Raw genomic sequence first — 23987 nt, 5'->3', positions numbered from 1 at the left:
ACAACCGAAAAACCTAACGGCTCCGGCGACTTCATCCAGAATCTTTTCCTTGGGAGCGACACCAGCTGAAATTTCTTAAAATAAGAGATGACTCCTGTGGAAAGTTTTTTTTCTCAAAAGAATAATGTTTTCTTCCAAGAAGACATTTTCTGTTTACACTGCATATATTTGTTGAATACAAGATGGATATTTTGTCAGAAGATGAAAAATAACAAGAATGTTTTTCTCATTTAATTTCCTTGCGTGTAGACTGCAAGAAATTTTCTAAAGAAACAAAACAAACAAGAATGATGCACCTCACATTGTTTGACCATTTCTTTCCAAGACTTTTGGACAATAAGGTAGAATACACCGCTCAAACAAAATAACGTTGGCTGGACAAATTAGGCCTGATTATAGTCTGCTGCACAACTTCGGTTTCCACATTGTTATTACTCAACTGAAACACCAAATTCCATCTAGGGTGGTATTGGTTACAGGGATCTTGATGAAGCATGAATGGTGAAATTGGGTCAAATGCGAAATTAAGATTGGATGAACATAAAAGGGAAATGCATCTGGGTCGGACAGGACAATCGGTTATTGCATGGCATTGTGTGCAATCTGGAAATGAATTTGATCCTGGTGGGGGGGGGGGAACCCACACATTAGGATTCACATCCAATAAACATCAGTGATTGGTGATTGGTACTTGGTATGAGAAAGGCAAAGGAGGTGGTTGAACCAGTAAAACTACTGATAGTGGGGAAACTTAGCATAACAATTGTGCATTTTGTGAGGAAAGCACCAAATTTGGCACACTAGTACCCTATCATATTATGAACAGATTTGGATATTGGGCCATCTCAAAATTTTTGATGGTAGTGGAAAATGGCTGCCACAGCCATCAGCAGCTGAATTTGAGATGGCCCAATATCCAAATCTGTTCATAATATGTTAGACTACGAGTGTGCCAAATTTGGTGCTTTCCTCACAAAATGCACAATTGCTATGCTATATTTAGCTACGTCGCCCCACTATGACATCACACAATACAATCCAATAATAAATGCCAACAAGGGGATGATGCAAAGCAGAAAGGACAAAAAAAAGAACAAGCCACGGAGAACAACCACATTGTATGCATACACTGCCACAAATTTCACAATTGCTCACAATCCGCACCAGCTCACCTCCAAAGCACACCCGCAGCCTTTGTAACCCCCATTAACCCTACCCAACTCAACCGTCTCACTTGCAAGTTTGTGTTTCCTTCTCTCTACTTCTGTTGTGAGTTTGTTCCCTTTTGTCCAACTGTGGTTGCACTGCTTTGACTGTTGCCTCAATCCTCCATGATCCTCGATGATTTTTGTATACAGAAGTGTACATACAAGTAGCAGGGAGGCCGTGAGAAAAAAAAAAACGTTTCATCAATCTCACTGTACTTTTTATTTGGAATAAAAAGCTCACATCAACCTTTAAATTTAACTATTCCACATGCGTGTTTGTGTTTCTTTTTTACTTCCATAAAACTTGTCACTTTACAAAGATTTAAATCTATCTTTCGAAAGAAAAACTGAATGGTAAATGGCGATTGAAAAAGCAAGTGGAAAATCGTCCATTCAAAAAAAAATTCAAGTCTTGAATACAGATTTGACATCAAGCAGCTGATATGTACAAAAGTTGTTCACATGAAGGACAATGATATTGGTTGATAGATATATTAAGTGAGGATGTAATTTGAATGAGACAGTTAATAAAAAGCTGAAAGGCCAGTTCATAAGGAATGGAGGGGGTTAGGGGGGGGGGGACATGTCAAAAGAGAAATGGTGCAAGTGTGGGCTATTCGTGGAACATGACATGAAACATGTCAAACACATTCACCTGCATTAAATAAAGTCAATAACCCTGTTATTTATCCTCATAGAAAGGGGATAATTAAATAAAATAATTTAAGTGATTTTGGCAAACATTTAATGGTCTAAAAAGTTAATAATTGTGCTCAATAACAATATCGAAACGCACAATGTCCAAATACAATGGCCTGCAAAGGTAATCACCCCAAACCAATAATGACATATTCAGATGAATTATGTAGAAACAATTTTTCCAAATGATCTTTTTTATACATAACTGAAGACATTAAACGAAACACTGTTATAGCTGAAGGAGGTGACATGTCAGGAATACCTGTAAAAAACATGCACAAATGAAAATTCACTGGTTGGTAAAGTATTCACCCCTCAGGTCAGTACTCGGTGGAAGCACCTTTTACAGCAATGACTGTTATGTGTCTTTTTGTGTGTCTCTACCAGCTTTGCACAGTGCGATTGTGAAATCTTTGCCCATTCTTCTCATGAAAATTTCGCTAGTTCTGTCAAATTTGATGGGGATCGTCGATGGACTGCAATCTTCTAGTCTCGCCATAAATGTTCAATTGGGTTTAAGTCAGGACTGTGACTGGGCCACTCAAGAACATTTATTTTCTTCTTATTCAGCCACTCCAGTGTGGCTTTAGCTTTGTGCTTCGGATCATTCTCATGCTGAACAGTGAATCTCCAACCCAGTTTCAGATTCATGACTGACTCAAGCAGATTTTCATCACTTCATGGTTGATTCATGGCTGACTCAAGCGGTCATCTTGGATATGATCTCAAACGAAAATGACATGCATATGTAAGCCGTCATTCAGTATCTGTTTGCCACATTTGACCAAGATCGGTAAATGCATCTCCGAGAAATGGTTGAGGATGTGTTCGATAACGTTTTTTTTTTTTATAACTAAAATGTCTGCCAGTCGACCGTCTTTGATCAGATTGAAAAATAAAGTGAGGTGAACGTGTATGCCATCATGCACTGTGATTGTACCAAGATTGAACAAAATCGGACCATGCATGTTTGAAAAATGGTTGCGGACAAATTTAAGTAACAAAATGACCGCCAGTCAGCCATCTTGGATATGATGTCGAAAAAAAAAATGACATGTACATGTAAGCCCTCATTCGTTATCTGTGTGTCAAGTTTGAACAACATTGGTCAATGCATTTCTGAGAAATGGTTGAGGATGTGTTCAACATCCGCATTTTTAACAAGTAAAATGGCCGCCAGTCGGCCATCTTTGATCGCATCGCGAAACAAAATGATGTGCACATGTATATCATGTGTTGTCTTTGTGCCAAGTACAAATAAAATTGGTCCACACATGACCAAGATATGGTTGTGGACACGCATGCACGGACACAAAAATCGAGACCAAATCCATAAGTCCCCGTTTCGGACGAAGTCCAACTGGGACTAATAAGCTCAGGTGGCATCAAAATGTGAAAACTTTGGAGGGGGGTGAATACCTTTGCAGGCCACTGTAAATGTTTAAAACCGTTAATGACATGGCGTTATCTGACTCACGAGATGACATTTGGTACATGTATCAGATGCCAGACCTTCAGCAAATGTCTCTCTTCTGCATTGGTCAGCATTCCCATCTAGAAGATCTTTGCACTGATGCTTCTGGAGTTTAATAGAACATATGGAATTCCTATCTGCCAGTTATTTCTGGGCCAGTATTTTAGCAACGGCCGTTTCTCAGGCACCTCTTGCAAGACATTCAAGTAGGCAAATAGGATTATACAGTGGCAGCTGGCCATGGCAATGAAGACGTGCCTGAAAGGGGGGGGGGGAATTGGGTGTGGTGGAAATTTACTTGTGACATCATCAAATAAAGCAAAACTACAAAGAAATAAATTAACTTTTCTGTAATTGTTTGAAAAATGTGAAATATTTAAGCAGGACTGCTGAGCTGCATGTGGGATAAGCCGAGCGATCCGAACACAACACAAACAAATCAAATTGTGCAACATTTGAATCGGAAAGTTTGTTTTTTCAACTCGGGCACAGACGTACAATAATACGAGGAGATGAGAAAACAACAGCATACTGTTGATGCCATTTTGACTCGTACCACATGCTGTGAAGATATGCAAAGCCCAAGTCACTCCAAAAAGAACAATGCATCCGATCACTTAGCCAGCAGCCAACGGCCAGGAACCACCACAACACTGTTTGCCAGGCCAACCTGTGTATGATGGGGGTCTTGCACCTGGTGCAGGTTACATTGATGGTGGAAGGGTTCAGAATGAGGTGTTTACTGGTTAACTTGTGATTGAGAGAAAGAGTACATAAAAGCCTGAATAGGCGAGCAAGGTAAACACTGGTTTCACTTAACAATGAATGTCCTTATCTGTCAAAATGAATTCATGTACAAGGTCCTCCCTGAACCATGGATAATGGGAACAAACACTTCTCATGCATTTCCTGCCAGGGGGTGCAAGAGTAAGTGAGGGGATGTTGTTTGGATTAATGATACAATAAAACATGAAAAGTAAATGGTATGTGTTAGTTTTATTTGTGTTGCCTCGAGTAGACAAAACTAAAACAAACTTGTTAGACAATCAATATGGTCAAAAATATGCTGGCTTGTTCAGTGTAATTTGAGATGACACCGTCTAACTTGTGCCATAAGCCATTTGTCTGAGATTAAAGTTTATACTTAAAGGCAATTGATAGCATGCCAATACTTTGACAATCAGAACTTGTCTGAGCTTAGACATTTACATCCTGTATCCAAATTCTCTTATTATTGTACAAGTTAAGCCTAAGTCACATTTGCTCTACGGCGAGGATACGGCGGCCGTACGCCCTCTGAATTGACAGAAACATGCGGCGGCCGCAGAGTTTCTGAGGTGGCCTCAGGGTGGCCCTACGCCGCATGGCTATATTTTACAGGCCATAGGGTCGTCGTGGAATTATAGTGCGGAGTTATAACTATTTTCATTTCTACGTTCACCGTAGCAATTCGGCAAGCCGAAACAAAAGAACTGGTAAAAAAAAAAAAACCCACTGGTTACCATCCGTCTGGCCGCACGTTCGCCTCAGGGCCCCCCTGCGGTCCCCCTGCGTTCGCCTTGCTGGCACCACCTTGCGTCTGCCTTGAAAATTCTATGGCCGCCGCAGGAACGCCCTAAGGTCACCGTGCGACATCAAATCAAAGACCGTACGGCACTCCCACGTTTTCGGTCTCCACAATTTCTCAATACGCCGTGCGGCTCCCCGAAAAATAAAAACGTGACTGCTACATTGTGTGATCGTGGAAATACTGCGGCCGCCGTATAATTGCTAGTGGCCGTAGATTTTGGAGACCCCACGGCCGCCGTGGCAAATGTGACTTAGGCCTTAGGCCTTAGCAAATACAACCCATCGCTTCGCTGACAGCAATATTAAGGGGAGAGAGCAAGAAGGAGGAGAGGGAGACGAGGAGAGCAGGAGGTAGGGTAGGGTGAGGGAGAGAGAGAGGAGGGAACAAGGAAAGAGAGGACAGCGAGGAGGGGTGGGGAGTGAAGAAGGAGGGTGGAGCGACGAGGGGTGGGGGAGTGAGGAAGGAGGGGCAGCAAGGAGGAGTGGGAGCGGGGAAGGCAGCGTGAGTGGAGGGACCCTCCGGACATAACCACCGTCCGAACACATCAGGAGATCATCACCATCCGGACGACAGGTATACTAAGCGGGGGGGGTGAGTAAAAGAAGAGGGGAGAGAAAGGGATGGAGGAGCGAGGCGGTAGGGAGATTGAGTAGGGGTGGGGGAGTGAGGAGGGGTGGGAGAAGGGAAGGCAGTATGATGGGAGGGCAAGGGAAAGCAGCGTGAGGAGAGGGCAAGCTAAGACAGTGTGAGGGGAGAACAAGGGAAGGCAGCATGAGGGGAGGGCAAGGGAAGGCAGCATGAGGGGAAGAATAGAGAAGGCAGCATGAGGGGAAGGCAAGGGAATGCAGCATGAGGGGAGGGCAAGCTAAGACAGTGTGAGGGGAGAACAAGGGAAAGCAGCATGAGGGGAAGGCAAACTAAGACAGTGTGAAGGGAGAACAAGGGAAGGCAGCATGAGGGGAGGACAAGGGAAGGCAGCATGAGGGGAAGGCAAGGGAAGGCAGCATGAGGGGAGGGCAAGGGAAGGCAGCATGAGGGGAAGGCAGCATGAGGGGAGGGCAAGCTAAGGCAATGTGAGGGGAGCCACCATCCAGAGATAACCACCGTCCAGACACATATGGAAATAACCAATATCTGGATATATGCGGAGATAACCACCATCTGGACACGTTCAGAGAAAGACAGAGAGGGAGAGAAGGGGGAGGGAGGGAGGTGTGTGTGTGTGTGTGTGTGTGTGTGTGTGTGTGTGTGTGTGTGTGTGTGTGTGTGTGTGTGTGTGTGTGTGTGTGTGTGTGTGTGTGTGTGTGTGTGTGTGTGTGTGTGTGTGTGTGTGTGTGTGTGTGTGTGTGTGTGTGTGTGTGTGTGTGTGTGTGTGTGTGTGTGAGAGAGAGAGAGAGAGAGAGAGAGAGAGAGAGAGAGAGAGAGAGAGAGAGAGAGAGAGAGAGAGAGAGAGAGAGAGAGAGAGAGAGAGAGAGAGAGAGAGAGAGAGAGAGAGAGAGAGAGAGAGAGAGAGAGAGAGAGAGAGAGAGGAGGGGTGGGGTAGAAAGGAGGGGGGAATTCCAGCAGATGTAGCATCCAGTTTAACGGCACACAGATTGATGAATCACTCTTCCAATAAAACACTGGGATGACAGTTCATAGCTGGGTGGGAATTCAAACCCAGGCGAGACAGCTTAGCGTGAGCGAGCCTGCATACCTCTCGGCTATCCTGTTGTGATGTTAACAAAACATTTCATTTTTACCCTCGCCGAAGGAGAGGGCATTCCATTTGGGTCCGTTTGTCTGTCTGTATTTTTGTCCGCACAGAACTTTCGTGTTTTTCTCCACAACCACTTGACGGATTGAGCCAAAATTTTCATCGTTGGTGCAACTGCACATGTAGAATGTTTTCATCATAATTATGATGTCATACGTCATGTGGTGTGGCAGCCACGTTGGAAAAACGGAAAAAACGTTGAAACTTTATATTTCTGAAACCACACCAAGGAAAAAATTGAAACTTGGCATATAGCAAGTACTCCTCATCAAGAATAAGTGTGGTTTTGGTGATGTCATAGGTACCTTCGTTATGATGTCATAATTGCATATGTAGAACGCTATATCTGATCAGTGTGAAAATTTTTGAGGGCCATCTGGGATAAAATGGTCCACAGAAAAATATTTTTGATGATGTCATCAGTCACGTGATTTGACAGCCATATTGGTTTGAAAGAGGAAAAACCTTCAAAAATCTTATTCTCTGAAGTGGCTGATCATATTGAGGCAAAACTTTATATGTATGACCACTTATTCATGAGGAACAAAAGGTTCACACATATGATGTCGTATATTACATGGTTTGGAAGCCATATTGCATTTACCATAAAACCTATAAAAATCTTCTCCAGAACGGCAGGACAGATCGAGGGGAAGCTTCACACAAATGTTCCCCCAAAGCATGGTGTATAGGTTTGTTGAGGAATAACTGATAGGTCACATGGTTTGGCAGCCATATTGAATTGACCAAAAATATTAAATAATGTTTTCGCTGGAACTGCTTAATCAATTGACGTGTAGCTCCACATTTATGATCTAGTAGTGATGGCGAATATATGTTTTAAATTTAAACTTGATTGGATGCATGGTCTGGCAGCGAGAATTATTTTAATTTTTTTTGATATGGGTTCTTTTTTTTGTTGTTGTTTTGAATAAGGCTCACTTGGTTGTGCCCGGATGGGTTTGAGGGTACAGGAGTAGCAGCTGAAATGTGAATCCTATCCAGGTTCCTCGTGATGATTTCATCTTTGCTTTTTGCTTGTTCGGGTTCCTTCTGATTACTCCAATGCAAGACTGTACCTCTTTGGTCTTCCATTTTATTTGAATTGAATTTATTTTAATCCCATTCTGAATTCAATTGTTCAATTGAATAATGAGTAATAATAAAAATATATCATGGGTCAGGGCCAGGTGTCCAATCAAAGCAGGGTGTCTTGGTACCCAGTCATCACTGCCAGCAGTTATAAAGTGGTGGTTCTAATTATGTCTCATTAATTACGTAACACACCAGTACACAAATGCCACACAAAATACACAACACAAAACAAGTCCTGGCGCGGATCTGAAATCTCTGATTGCTCTTTTTCTTGTTTTTTTTTTAATTTGTATTTACCTTTGTTATTTACTGCAGAACAACACTGGATCATCACAGGCGAGTGGCCCCTGAACTTTGTTCAAGTGGATCGATATACAGTATTCAGTGACAGTGCGAATATTATGGAGCACTCACCAAGTGGCTTAAGCCATCCCAATGAAACGATTGATGAAGAACAGCTTGCTTGGCAAGTGATTAGCAATCACCGATCTATCATATTAACCATACACCTCCCGGAGATGTGCAAAATATCAAATATGTCTGAATTGGACAAATTAACCCTTTTGTAACAGTCCGAACTGCTGCTAAATTCAATTCTGGAGCTTAAACTTTGCAATTAGGCTTAGTTTAAGAGATTCTCGAGGTTATGACAAGTGCAGAAATGAAATAAAGCCACGAAACCGTTGGCGTCTCCGGGCGTTTAAAAGCATCGCAATGTACCAAGCGATTTGTTGCTATGATGAACAAAGATTCGATAATATGAGTGAGGACAGTTTAAAAAAAACTTCATCGTTAAAAAAAAATCATTGTGGCCTGTTCCTAGTCAAGACATGGTTGAGAAGGACAAAAAATGGTGGCTTCATACCCCAGAGAGGTAAACCAGGATGTGCCTTAAGACTGCAGAGAGCGAGGTGGCTGAGGATGCGCCTGATCAAAGATATAATTAAATAAAGCCATTAATTCTCTTCAAAAGGAGTGTTTTAATTAACCCAAACACCCAATTTTCAGTCATGCACTTCCTCGGAGTTCCCTTAGTATGCATGCAAAGTTTCAGGCTGCAAGGTTTCATGGTTTTGGAGTTATAAAGGAGGCAGACGCACACACTGACATTTATTAGTGAAGACGGGGTTGACAGGATGGCTGAGAGGTATGCACACTTGCCTCTGAGCTCTCCTGCCTGGGTTTGAATCCCAACCCAGCTATAACCTGTCATCCTGGTGTTTCATGGACAGAGCAATCAATGTGTGTGCCATCCCTCGGATGGATGTTAAACTGCTCTTCCTGTCTGCTAGCATTTGTTGATGGATGTTAATGATCTCATGGTGCCCTTCACAAAGAGGAGGTGAGCTATTGCTGGCACCATGGGCAAATTGCAACTTTTATTGCTCTAAACTACATCGATGGCATCGCTGCACCACTGAAATAATTAATGCAATACAAGCAGCTATGTGCTTGCTGCACATGAACAAACAAATTGCACAGATTTTGTGGTGTAAAAAGATTAACTATTTGAATCACAAAACACTCACCAAGCGAGTTATACATAATATATGCCTTTGCTCATGTAAAATCCATAGCATATAATATCCACAGCATAAACAAGACATGACATTTAGCAAAGCGAACAGCACCACCATATACCATTGGGGTATATGGATTATATTTTGAGTGAATATTTATAACCCTATTTCATTGCTGCACAAAGCTGCATGCATGTGATGTAAAAAAAAATAAGTGCCATACGATGATTGATGTAAATGACGGTGGAACTAATGATTGTCGTAGGCGCGTTTGAGGTCCATCGTGGGCGCGTTGGCCATTTGTTGCAGGCACCTTGGTCGTTCGGCCCAAAGACCTTGGCTGGCCCGTCATGGGCACGTCGGCTGTTCATTGCAAGCATGACCCTTTGGCTGTTGTGATGCCAGACAAGTCGAAGAAACGTTAAGGTGCATTTTGACTTGACATGCACAATCCTATTAGCACGGTCAGCAATGGTATAAGTTGTTGCTGTTTTTTTTTTTGTACGGTCTGTGCCCCAAATGGAATTTTGGAAGAGTGGTTGGCAGAGGTGTAGATTATTCGAGGCTTTGATTATTGCACGCATTTGTATTTTGGCATTCACTGCATATTTTGGGTGTGGATGACAGCCGTAACAACTGTGCTGCGGAAAGGAAAGAAGGACACAATGAGTACTGTTGATGGATTGGAACGTGTAGCCTACTCCTGGAACCGAGTGTCCAATTTTCTGGCCGTCACATGAATGCCATTATCGTGTCTCCTGGTTAGTTGTGAACCATGATCAGTGAAGCTTGTGACTTGTTGACCCAAAATGCCACATCAGGAACGGGTTTGCACTGTGATTTGGATTAATAATAATCGAGGAAAATTTACATTCATTTTTTTTTTAAGTTTATGAAGTGCAGAATGGTACTGCCATGGGATCGATGAATAGAAGGTTTAATAAGTGTCAACAACTAAACCTTCTGTCTGAGGCAGCTTCACGGTGAAAGAGCGGAATATTTGGAATGCATAGAGAAGGTTACTGGTCCTGCAAGGTCCATTGGTCGGTTATAAGATGATGCATGCAGTGAATGTATAATGCACAATGTGTAATTAACGACAACATCTACTGCACAAGCACACCGAAGGTGGACGGGCGTTATGTTGTCACCCCTGTCTGTCTATCTGTTTGTTTGTCTGTGAGCAGGATATCTCAAAAAGTTGTGGACGGATTATGACAAAACTAGGTGGATGAGTTGCTTAGGTGACAACAAGCCGATGAGATTGTGGTTAAGTTCTGAATCCAGATATGATCTATCCATCCATTCCATTGGGACCATACTCTATGCAGAGCGTTGGTGCTGCCGAAGCAGTCTCCTTGGCTATTGGACACAATTCTGGTTGGGTTGCCACTCCGACACAGTATACCAGCATGCTGGTACTCATTTTGCTGACCTCGGAAGGATGACAGGCAGAGTTAACCCCACCTGGTATTAATTCAACAGCCAAGTGGGATTTCAACTCAGGATCCTCGGATCCCAAGCCCACCACCCGAACCATTAAGCCAACACCAAGCCAACAACACCAAGCGATCTATCAGTGGGCTACAAAACGTAGACTGTTCAGCCTGGTGGAGGTATGTGCCCGACCAACTGCATTCCACTTCACAAAGGTAGTGACATAAACACTGTGATGCTATCACTTGTATGGCCTTGCCGTGTGTTCCTCACCATCTGAGAGATGTGTACATGACGTAAAGGATGTAAATTCCTATGCTGTTGAGAGCATAAGCATTTAGGTTTGGCTTCAAAAATGCGAGAACTGTACAGCAGGTACTCAGTGCCATGACAAACCATCCAAAGCTCCACCTGCTCACAGAAAGGGAATACGATGGGGGAAGCACACCTGTGTGTTTGTTTAAAAAAAAAAAAACGATTGCAATGGTGATTGTTAGTAATTTTAGATGTAGGAGAGGCAATTAAGAAAGTTAGACAAGTTAATACAATCAATTTAAATTTATCGGAGTAAGCACAAGTACATATCACTGGGGAGTTTAATATATTTTTAATTCTACAGTGAGCCTCATGGAAGAGCTGATACATACAAGTTATGAACGTACATGCAGACAGAAGTAACAACAACATAGGACTTGATTTTGAAACATGAGACAAGCACAGCCATTGACCTTGGGGGAAATAACTTCACAAAACACACTGGGATTTGGTGAGTCACCAACCCACAGGGTTTCTCTGTGCACTATCCTCTAACTGCTGAGCATCAAGCATGAACCATTTTTAAAGTCGTTGGTATAACACATCCACCCATCCATCCATTGGGACCATACACTGTGCAGAGCATTGGTGCTGCCTTAGCAGTCTCCTTGGCTATTGGGCACAATCCTGGATGGGTCACCACTCTGACGCAGGATACCAGCAAGCTGGCACTCATTTTGCCAACCTCAGAAGGATGACAGGCTGAGTCAACCCCACCTGGTATTAATTCAACAGCCAAGCGTGATTTGAACTCAGGACCCTAGAATCCCAATCCCACCACTCGAGCCATTAAGTCAACACCAGGAATGTATGACACGGTTAGGGTTAGAATTGAACCGCCAACCGCAGACTCGGGACTCAGAGCAGATGCTCTAACCACAATTCCACGGAGTCTGACATTTACTCTCAGTCACATCCATCCGACGACATTTTGTGAAACTATAAAACAACTACGATATAATTTTAGCACATAAAAAGGTTACTTGTGGTGTTAAAGGGGAAATGGGCATTGTATAGTACGAGAAGAACCCGCTCCCAACGTCGTTATTATCTTGATGATTATTATTAATACCATCGCGGTGGGCGATATTGTCACAAGCGTGCAACACGTTCTTCTGACACATCCTTTTATTTGGGCGGCGTATAGGCAACAGACCGCTGCATCGATCGCTCCCGAAAATGAAATTAACCGGGGTTACACACATGAAGTGGAAACACGCGTACTGTTTATGTGCATAATATAATACATCGTGGTTATATCACTCAGATAATTCCAATTGCACCCAAAGTGAAGAAAAAACAAATTCAAAACCCAATTGAATCAAACAAAACTTGAACATTCACAACTTCAGGGTGTCCTCATTGATCCCTGAAAGTTTCAGCTTCATCTCGGTCAAATTGTCTCAGAGGAGTAGATGATGCATACATGGATACACACACTTGCTCCATTATATATAGATTATATACTTCATGAACAAATGCTGGATTCAACGTCCAAAATTAGCAAGTCTCTTGTGCGCAAGTTTATAATAGGAGTAGTGCGACCATTTTTCATTCATTCCATCTACTTCCAAATAAATATATAATTATCGTGAAGCGAGTCCATCTTTGCCGCTTTCTTTCACTTCACATGGCCACGGGGTTTCAACCAACCAAGTCGAGGGTTATGGAGAAGCAAAAACAGCAGAGATCGATATAGAGGTTTTTGAGCAACACAGAAAGGAATGCGAAAATGAACAAGCGCACTAGTACGACGTATGTTCGGAAGAGATGACGTATAGCAAAAGGTTAGTAGGGCCTAATCCCTAAAAAAGATATTTAAATGGAAATGTAAGATGACAGGAGGTGACGGTGAGCTGCAACCTTGAAGGAAGAGTCAGGAACACAGGAAGGAAATTGTCATCCTGTTCTTTTATAGGTAGGGAGTTGCACCACAAAGTGCACTGTCCCTCGGATGTATATTCGGCCAGGTGTCCCATCCGGTGGCATTTGGTGGATGTTAAAGATTCCATTTATGTATTTCATGAAGAGTCAGTGAGTTATCACTGACACGCAAAACAACTTACCAACACTGCGAGTAGCAAGTTGTCTGGTCGTCTTGAGTGTATTGTTTGACACCAGGATACACTAGCTATCTCAGAGTGTGGTTGCAAGCGAGACGCAGCTCCGACATTATAAAAACAAATTCGTGCACCCAGGTGTTCACATCATTGGTGAATGGCTGTCTTCAGCTACGAAGGGCAAACTAACAATAACACTGCGCTCGTGCGCACATGCACACACCAACATCTGGGTCTCAGCCAGTGTGACCACTCCTTGGTTTTTTTTCACAAGATCTTGGCTATTCGTTATTCACCTTGGCGTCTTGGTTTTCTATAGGTTTTCTATTATCATCGCTTTTCCGAAACCTTGTGAATTCTTGGCTTTTTTCATTGGCTCACCTTGGTATTTATGAAAATGAGGAGTGGTCACACTGGTCTCAGCACCTCCCAGTGATCCAATGAACTATCGCAAAGGAATTTTGCGCAGCAGTCCCAATGGTCAAAAAATACATCTTCACTACAATTCAATCACAAGGAGTAGCCAAGTGATGAGAGCTTTCAATCGTCACCAAAATATACTTCAATTATTTACTGCAAATGTATTTACAATTCCTATCAATGGAATGATTACACATCCATCATCAAGTCTTCAAATAAATGAAGTCGTCAATCACAAAAAGATCTTAAATCCTTCAATTAAAAAATTAATCAATCATTAAATACGATTACATTGGGGTGGGTACAAATTAGGGAGGATGTTTAAGTTAGCAATGTCCATGTGTTCGTGTAGGTTAGAACATTTTCTGCAACCAGGGACCCGTTAGAGTAAAGTTGTCCAGTTTTTATGTGCGACATGAGAGACGGCATAGTCGCCACACAGATTAGTTAGTGAAGTGTAATTCATGTAAGTCTTCTCTGTAAAACCAGGCAAGGCAGGCAGGCAATGCCCGGAGTCATTGACCCACCGCACATGAGGTGTGTGGTCGTGGCAGAGGGCCAGGGGAGAAGGAAAAGGAAATATTCAGTTAGAAAGAGAAAGAAGAGGAAAGGAGGTCAAGGGAGCCATAATCGAGAAAAGTCAGACTGAGCTCAGTTTAGTTTTTAACTAAAATTCAAACAAACATTTTTTTCAGTTTGTTTGTTTGTCTGTCTATGAATAGGATGTCTAAAGCTTGGTGTTGGTGTTGGTGTAATGGTTTGGGGTGATTGGCTTAAGATCATTTGGCATCTTGAGTTTTAGCCTCTGTGAACCGTTGAATTAACACCAGGTGGGTGTAATAATTAATGTTAATAATTAACACCAAAAAAGTGGCTTGGAACACACCATCCGTCTGAGGTCAGCAAAATGAGTACCAGTTTACTGGTAACAGGGGGCACCGCATTAGCGCATGTCCCTGCAAAAAGTGATGCCAACCCATGGCCACGTACTGCAGACGAACGACGACGAACAAACCTGTTGCCTCTGAAAGACAAGGGCATGGAATCTTTTGGGAACCACAAGATACAAGCGACACTCAGGATCCATAAGATTGAAAGCTCATCCAGCATTTGTCCCAAGAAGCTCAATGTCATGTGGAAGTACGCAGAGAAGCCTCCTGGGAAGAGAAAAATGCCAGGTTAGTACTCAACACTAGTAGATGTGTCACCACAAAGCTTCAATTAAAAAAGAAATTTTTCTTCGTACACCACTTAATTTTTCACTGTTGGTGACAATTACCTCAATCACTCACTCACCCACGACTGTCATGCAGAACCACAAGAGGTGGATGTGCCACGAGGAATTGGAGGCGAAAGAGCGTGAAAGGTACACCATGAGTGGAGAAAGCAGGAAGAACACCACATTGCTTACCTGTCGGGGTGATGAAGCAAGTTTATCCAAATGTCTTGAAAACCAAATGCACAAACATGTGTGTGTCAAGAACATTCATTTTGGTGTCAATTTCAATGGAACAAATTGTCAACACGTACAGTTACGATGTGAAGAAAATACGATTTTCACCTGGTACAAGGTGCAAGGTACAAGGTACAGATCTCAGGTGCATGTTTCAGATAACCAGTGACGAGCCAAAAAATGTTGGAATGAATCGAAATTAGTAAACGATACAGTACGATACCCTGATCGGTTAAATGGTTCAAAAGGATTTTTTTTAATGCTTTTAAACGGTTTCATTGAAGGCTATCTACATATTATGTACGCGAAATGGTGTAATTGTGTTGCTGCCTCCACTCCCCCTTTCTCATTCGCACCCCTTTTTCCCCTCATTTCCCCCTGTGTATCTGTTGTGTATTTTAAAAAAAGAAATTAAATAAAAATCTCCCTTGCAATGAACTTTGATGCAGGAGACCAAATCAGCTATAGTCCAACAAAGCCTGTGCTGTGATTACCAACCCATGGTTTGGTCCATGCTCTGTCCTTTTCAAGTGCCGAGAGTCAAGCAGAGAAGGAGCACATACCATCACTAAAATCTGATATGACTCAGCTGGGGTTTGAACCACGAACCTCCCAGAGCCAGACTCAGAGCACACACTCTAAGCATAACACCACGTCCAAGTGTGATAAATGTAGATGGCCATTGGTCTGTCTGCATGTTGTACAACTTAACTGTGATCATGATAACTTTACATGCTGCTCAAAGTACTAACTCATAAATGTTAACTATACAACATTTTAAACTAGAGAGTACATATAGCACCTTACTCCATGCAGTCTTAAGAAAAAGGACATGGGAAGGGTCTTTTAAACTCTTGTTTTGCGTTTCCGAGCACGATCTACATTTCCTATGAGCCGCCATTTTGTCCGAATCTCGAAATTCCCCAACGCTTTTTTCAGGTTTTTAGAGCAGCTCAGGTGTCCCGAAAACTTGGAGTGTGTTCCGTTACCAAATTTCTTGCAGAGCGCTTGCCAATTGGCTTGAGCACTCAAGTAAGCACTCCATTCGAAACCGTTGATAAGGAACGGTTAGCTTGGTGATAGCGAGGTAACTGAACACACCATTAGTAACTGAACAGACCCCAGCTCTGTTGCTTTTGCACATCCCCATCCCCTCTCTCCCCTTTTTCACCCCATCATTTTCCCTCGCTCTTCTTCATCTGCCTGGAAATCAGCCAACATCAGTGCATCTACCCACAAAAGAGTCGTGTGTGTGTGTGTGTGTGTGTGTGTGTGTGTGTGTGTGTGTGTGTGTGTGTGTGTGTGTGTGTGTGTGTGTGTGTGTGTGTGTGTGTGTGTGTGTGTGTGTGTGTGTGTGTGTGTGTCCGTCAGTCTGTCTCCTCCATAATTCCAAAACCATGAAACCTAGCGGTTCAAAACTGCATGCATACTCAAGAATTCCAAGGGAGTGCATGAGTGAAAACTGAGTATTTGAGTAAATTTAAAACACCCCTTTTGAAGATAATTTACAGGGTGCTCATCAGCCTTTCACCTCGCAAGGGTCTTAAGCTGCTGTTTTGTTTCGGTCTACTCAAAAAACACCTTGCCTTGGAACAAGCCACAACAGTTTCTGGATGATAAAGCGCTAAAATTTATTTTTCACTTTCCTCACTCATATCATTGGATGCCAAATCTTCATTGGTAATCATTTGTCAAACCAGCCGTTCCTTAACTGTTTCATTGGAATGCTTGCTTGAGTGCTTAAGCCACTCGGTGAGCACTCTACAACTGCTTGGTAATGGAACACACCCACGTGTTGCTCAACGTTGAGTGGTATTCTTTGATGTTTGTTCGTTTGCAAGCCATGTCAAGTCAACAGCAGGCCATTTTTTGGCGATACAGTCCTTTTTTCGGGCCCGGTGGAACAGGCCGTATTTTCTAGATATAAATCGAGAATTTTTTTTTTTTTTACACAACATCACATTGTTTCACACTTTTGTGTGATCTGATTCCATTATATAAAGATACCTATAAAAAAATTTAAAACCGAAAAAACGTCCAACGGCTAATCTAGCCTCGTGTTCAGAACTCTGCCATGTTGGTTCTCGCTGTAAAGCATCAATTGACATTTTGTGATCTCTGTGGCTTGATATATTTTGGAATTGAAGTTTGCTAATTTTCCATTTGAATTCCACTTTTAAGGAACTCTATTTTAAGGTAAATCATTGCGGTTGTCTTTTTGGTGTACTTTATTGTGTCTTTCCTTTTTGTTGCCATGCTGGCCGTATGGAACCTCATCTGAAGCCACAACGGAACGGAAATTGGAGCACGCTGGGATGCCTCAGTTACATACATACATATATATATATATATATATATATATATATATATATATATATATATATATATATATATATATATATATATATATATATATATATTAGACAACCCGTGAACCCGTTGGGTTCCCATTGTGACAGCGGTTGATGAAAAAAAATCGTTTCAAAAAAAAAAAAGAAAAAACGAAATAAGATAGTTCCAGTGAACTATACCGCTGAGGTTGTTTGCATTGATCAAATAATCCTGAAGAGTACTTGACTAAATCGGGAATTGATTTTTTAATAATTTATTCGTTGCCCGATTTTAACGAAACTTGATACTGCACACCACAGGTGAATGGTGAGTAATGTGGGCTGCAAAATTTTGCGATATCGTGTACCGTTTTGGCTGTATTTCGGGAACATACATACATATATACAAGATGAGAGTTTTAATAGTGTGTGTATATATATATATATATATATATATATATATATATATATATATATATATATATATATATATATATATATATATATATATATATATATATATATATATATATATATATATATATATATATATATATATATATATATATATATATATATATATATAGTTAGATGTGTATATATATATATATATATATATATATATATATATATATATATATATACTGTATATATGAAGACCCACCCACATCTCTCATCGATGAATGGAGGGAATTGCCAATCAGCTCTTATCTAATCAACTAAACCCAGGTGGCTTGGATTATATAAATAATTGACCCCTCCCACACTCTTTCCAAAGAAGCTGCATAAAGCAACCCAAGAAGACCTACACAAGGTAAGTGCTACACTGTTTTGAACCATTCCCAGAGTTCCTCAAAACTATAAAGACGTTCACATATCATCCACACTTGACAATCCCAATACTCACCACCCCTCAGCTACCGGGCCAATTTCATCACTTATTGGTGAATCATCAGCAATAGCGTCGACAGGAATGCATACCAATGACACTCCCAAGCATGTACCATGTGCAAACATCAAAAGCAGTCAATATATCAATAAATAAAGACCCACCCAAATCTCTCACCTGTGAATGGAGGGAATAACCAATCAGCTCTCACCGAATCAACAAAATCCTCATTGGTATACATTCTTGTCTACGCCATCACTGATGATTCGCCAACAAGTGTTGAAACTGGTCCGGTAGCTGAGGGGGTGTATCGTGTTGGGATTCTCATGTGTGTGCGATGTGTGAACATCTTTATAGTTGTTGAGGAACTCTGGGAAGGGTTCGAAATAGCATAGCACTTACCTTGTGTAGGTCTTCTTGGGTTGCTTTATGCAGCTTCTTCGGCTCGAGGAGTGTGGGAGGGGTCCAATATACAGTGGGGAGAACAAGTATTTGATACACTGCCGATTTTGCAGGTTTTCCCATTTACAAAGCACGTAGAGGTCTGCAATTTTTATCAGAGGTACACTTCAACTGTGAAAGACGGAATCTAAAACAAAAATCCTGAAAATCACATTGTATGATTTTTTAATAAGTAATTTGCATTTTATTGCATGAAATAAGTATTTGATCACCTCCCAACCAGTAAGAATTCCGGCTCTCATAGACCTGTTAGTTTTGTCTTTGAGAAGCCCTCCCATTCGCCACTCATTACCTGCATTAGCTGCACCAGTTTGAACTCGTTATCTGCATAAAAGACAGCTGTCCACACTCAATCAATCAGACTCCAACCTCACCAAAATGGGCAAGACCAGAGAGCTGTCGAAGGACATCAGGGACAAAATTGTAGACTTGCACAAGGCTGGGATGGGCTACAGGACAATAGGCAAGCAGATTAGTGAGAAGGCAACAACTGTTGGCGCAATTATTAGAAAATGGAAGAAGTTCAAGATAACAGTCAATCTCCCTCAGTCTGGGGCTCCATGCAAGATCTCACCTCGTGGAGCCTCAATGATCATGAGAGGTGAGGGATCAGCCCAGAACTACACGGCAGGACCTGGTCAATTACCTGAAGAGAGCTGGGACCACAGTATCAAAGAAAACCATAATTAACACACTACGCCGTCATGGATAAAAATCCTGCAGCGCACGCAAGGTCCCTCTGCTCAAGCCAGCGCATGTCCAGGCCCGTCTGAAGTTTGTCAATGACCATCTGGATGATCCAGAGGAGAATGGGAGAAGGTCATGTGGTCTGATGAGACCAAAATAGAGCTTTTTGGTTTAAGCTCCACTCGCCGTGTTTGGAGGAAGAAGAAGGATGAGTACAACCCCAAGAACACCATCCCAACCGTGAAGCATGGTGGTGGAAACATCATTCTTTGGGGATGCTTTTCTGCAAAGGGGACAGGACGACTGCACCGTATTGTGGGAAGGATGGATGGGGCCATGTATCGCAAGATCTTGGCCAACAACCTCCTTCCCTCAACAAGAGCATTGAAGATGGGGCGTGGCTGGGTCTTCCAGCATGACAACGACCTGAAACACACAGCCAGCGCAACTAAGGAGTGGCTCCGTAAGAAGCATCTCAAGGTCCTGGAGTGGCCCAGCCAGTCTCCAGACCTGAACCCAATAGAAAATCTTTGGAGGGAGCTGAAGGTCTGTGTTGTCCAGCGACAGCCCTGAAACCTGAAGGATCTGGAGAAGATCTATATGGAGGAGTGGGCCAAAATCCCTGCTGCAGTCTGTGCAAACCTGGTTAAGAACTACAGGAAACGTCTAATCTCTGTAATTGCAAACAAAGGTTTCTGTACCAAATATTAAGTTCTGTTTTTCTGATGTATAAAATATTTATTTCATGCAATAAAATGCAAATTAATTATTTAAAAATCATACAATGTGATTTTCAGGATTTTTATTTAAGATTCCGTCTTTCACAGTTGAAGTGTACCTATGATGAAAACTAAAGACCTCTACGTGCTTTGTAAGTGGGAAAACCTGCAAAATCGGCAGTGTATCAAATACTTGTTCTCCCCACTGTGTGTGTGTATATATATATATATATATATATATATATATATATATATATATATATATATATATATATATATATATATATATATATATATATATATATATACACACATGTGGACACATGTGTGTATGGTTATTAAGCAGAACATATCTATTTTTTCTTACTCCCTCTCCCCTCCTCATCTTTCTTTCTCCCCCCCTCCCATCCCTTTCCTCACTCTCCCCACCCCACCCCCAACCTTTCTATCTCCCCACCCCCTTCCTCTCTCTCCCCTCCTTCCTATCTCCCCTCCCCCACCTCTCTTTACTCTCTCCTCCTTTCCTCCTCACTCTCCCCTCTTCCCTCTCTCCCCCTTCTCAGCCCCCCCCTCCTCAATATTCCCGTATGTAACGTTTACAACAATAAATAAGTGGAGATTCCACTTTGACCAACTTGTTTTATTACATGCCCAACATGGTGCCCGGTGAGCACTCGAATCATGCATGACCAGCGAGCACACGCCCATCCATCCATCAATTGGGACCATGCTTTGTATTGAGTGGCGGTGCTGCCGAAGCACTCTCCTGGGCTATTGGGTACAATCCTGGACATTTCACCACTCCGACACAGGACACTCGAATGGCTCAATCATCCCAGCAAGCTGGTACTCACTTTGTCAACCTCGGAAGGATGACAGGCTGAGTCAACCCCACCTGGTATTAATTCAACAGCTGAGCAGGATTTGAACTCAGGACCCGAAAATCCCAAACCCACCATCCTAAAGCACACGCCCCATTCATGCCAAGTGCGGCGCTTGCTATTGGCTGCATCAATTATAAAATTAGCACAATATATATGATTAAAGGATATGTGACACCTCCACTTTTAATTTCTAATTAAATTAAAATTAACCAAACTAGAACAACACAACTGAGTTATAGGCTATAAATGAAAGAAAATAACATGAAACGAGAAATGCGACAAATCTACTCGAAGTTACTGTTACACCGTGGTTCAGGTCTCATCGGAAGCCACAACCCAAGCTGGCAATCTTTAGAAGACTCCCCAAGTTCAGTTAAAGATATTCACATTAAACAGATCAAATGAACATTGTCCACAAGGGTTGACTCGTGACCACAATTTACAGATCCAGTCCATCTGTGTGTTTCACACGTCGGCCAGACGACCTCGTCGTGCCAAAGTCTTGGGGTGAAGCCTCCGCTACTGTGGGATTTGCTGGTGGAGTAGTGGAAGCCAATTCCATTCCCCTGGTGAGGGAGACCCAGGCTCCAGGCTCCAGGCTCATCCACACGAGTGACCAACTTAAAGCTAGGTGTGACTGCATGATCAGGCTCTGCCGGGTTTTTTTGCAGATGACGTCAGTTTTGTACAAAGTACGGCACTTCCCGTCTTGGATTGGACTCCGTATGACCTGGGGCTTACGTGACACCCATTTACCCTGGCTCAATTCCACACATCATTTTCCTTGATGCGAACCCAGTCATTTGCTTCTAGTTTGCCCAGGGGCTTGGCACTGCGATCGTCATCATAGTAGTACTTTTGTTTTCCCTACAATCTTAGTAGCTCTGTTCTGACATTCATCACCACTTCAGGCTACCACAGGTGTGCAGCTGCAGGTAATGTTGACTTTAGTCTTCCACTGTTTAGAATCTGAGCAGGAGAGTGCTTCAGTCCAGTGGTCCTTTCACTCATGCCGTTAGACATTGGTTATCGGGGACTGGAAGTCAGAGGTCACAATTCTGAATTCCCATGCCTTGGCAAACTGTTGTCACTCTCGACCAGAAAATAGCATGTTATTTGAAATCAGTCCATCAGGAATACTATTGCATGCAAACAGACATTTCAAATGATTAACGACATTACTACCTGTGAGTCTTATCTTTGAGCAGAAATATTTCAGGAAATTTGGAATAGTAATCCACAATGCACAGGTAATTTTTCCCCCGAAACTCAAACAGGTCTGAGCCCAGCTTTTGCCATGGATGCTCTGGAGCTTCACGAGGCACAAGAGGCTCCTCTTGGTTGTTCTCACGATATGTGGGCACATTTGCTACAGCGCGCCACAGTCTCTTCAATGTCCTTTGAGATTCCAAGCCAGTAGACTATTTCTCGTGCCGGTGCCTTAGTCCTGTTGATTCCCAGATGACTATCATGGAGCTTAGTAAGGACTTCCTTCCTCATTCTGGCCGGAATGATGAGTTTGTCACCCAGGAACATGAGTCCCTCAGTCTCATGAACTTCATCCCTCATATTCCAGTAGTGGTGACCATTGCTCGAGCACATGCCGTTTTGTGGGCGGCAAGTTATATTTTGCAAGTCTGCAGCTCCACAAGACAATCATCCTCTGATGTTACTTGCTGTATTTCCTTGAACTTCCCTTTAGTAATGGGAAGAGATTTGATGAAACGATGTACCGACCTCCATGTCCGCCATGAGGTCCTTATCAACTGAATCATCTTGGATGTAAGCACGTGACAATGCATCAGTGACATACATTTGAGCACACCTGGTGGTAATAAAGCAGAACATATTCTCTTTGCTAACTCCCTCTCACCCCCTCACCCTCCCCCATCAACTTTTTTTTTTTTTTTTTTTTTCTCTCTCTCTCTCTCTCTCTCTCTCTCTCTCTCTCTCTCTCTCTCTCTCTCTCTCTCTCTCTCTCTCTCTCTCTCTCTCTCTCTCTCTCTCTCTCTCTCTCTCTCTCTCTCTCTCTCTCTCTCTCTCTCTCTCTCTCTCTCTCTCTCTCTCTCTCTCTCTCTCTCTCTCTCTCTGAACTGGAGTTCCCACTGAGATAGAAACGCGTGATCGGGGTCCAACCAGGTCGATCAAGGTGTCCTGAGCAATACAACAGGAGTAATCATCTTCCCAGATAATTCCTAAGACATAAACCACACATACACACATACACATACACACACACACACACACACACACACACCGAATAGTGATTATCCTGAGGGTAAAGGTAACAAGAGGATTACTCATGCAAATCTGAGCGTGACAGTAAACTACACCTCCAGTGTTATGTAGGGTACCGAGGATGAAAGGACTCACTCACTGTGTTATAATACTCTGCGATCACCGGAGAGTATTTGAAGTTCTCTTCGCACCAGTCGATGGACGAGCTCTCATACGCGACGATGCTGGGCATCCTGAAACGAGAACACCTGTTTCTTTGTGAAACACCTTGTTAACCTCAAACGCCTCCAACAGGTTCCTCAAGCTCCACTCGATGGGAATTGATTTCCACAAACAGGCAAATTGTCACAACCGATCCGGTAATACCTGTTTCTCTACATCTGATTTGCCCGTTCCAGATCCTGACATTCGATGCTCCAATTGGTCGAGGTAAGGGAGAGGCCTTTTAGAAGAGCCACCACACCCTGGCATTTGCCAGTTGTGGGAAAGCATAAGCGGCCAACAAAGTATTAGGAGGCATCGATAAACAGCGTCACCACCTGTCGCACTGTACCAATGATCTATCAGGTGATAAGACAAGTGGCAAGGTTGAACCACCATCAATCGCAGGTGTAGTAGAATAATTTACTGCTCTGCTGCCCTCGGGCTTTACTCACCAAGCTGGCATGAAATGAAGGATATTTGTAAAACTGGCACTGATGGAATTCTAAATGACGAGAAATTATTTGAAATGAACATAAAAACATCCAAGTTATTAGTCATTTCGAAAAA

At 42.5% G+C, this 23987-nt stretch overlaps 1 protein-coding gene across 3 annotated transcripts; it reads right to left on the bottom strand.

The window, feature by feature from the left end:
- Window positions 1–1404: 1404 nt before the first annotated feature.
- ACER1 (alkaline ceramidase 1) lies at window positions 1405–23723 on the bottom strand. 3 transcript variants are annotated; one of them, XM_085850356.1, is made up of 7 exons: window positions 23583–23723; window positions 23356–23449; window positions 14851–14965; window positions 14570–14711; window positions 11033–11170; window positions 3938–4075; window positions 1405–3639 (listed from the first exon to the last, which is right to left on the bottom strand). In XM_085850356.1, exons 2-7 carry the CDS (start codon window positions 23446–23448, stop codon window positions 3462–3464), a joined length of 804 nt encoding a protein of 267 aa, XP_085706482.1. In that variant the 5' UTR covers window position 23449; window positions 23583–23723; the 3' UTR covers window positions 1405–3461. The 3 variants fall into 3 exon arrangements, with proteins under 3 accessions (XP_085706482.1, XP_085706481.1, XP_085706483.1); XM_085850355.1 differs by having other exon boundaries at window positions 23356–23464; window positions 23583–23721; XM_085850357.1 differs by lacking the exons at window positions 11033–11170; window positions 23583–23723 and having other exon boundaries at window positions 23356–23576.
- Window positions 23724–23987: the final 264 nt, after the last annotated feature.

The sequence above is a fragment of the Eptatretus burgeri genome, chromosome 12 (genome assembly GCF_056783735.1).
Source record: "Eptatretus burgeri isolate ZD-2024b chromosome 12, Ebu_testis_v1, whole genome shotgun sequence".
NCBI lineage: Eukaryota > Metazoa > Chordata > Myxini > Myxiniformes > Myxinidae > Eptatretus > Eptatretus burgeri.
Note: the sequence above shows the minus strand (reverse complement) of the source record. Positions and strands in the feature narration are given on the sequence as shown.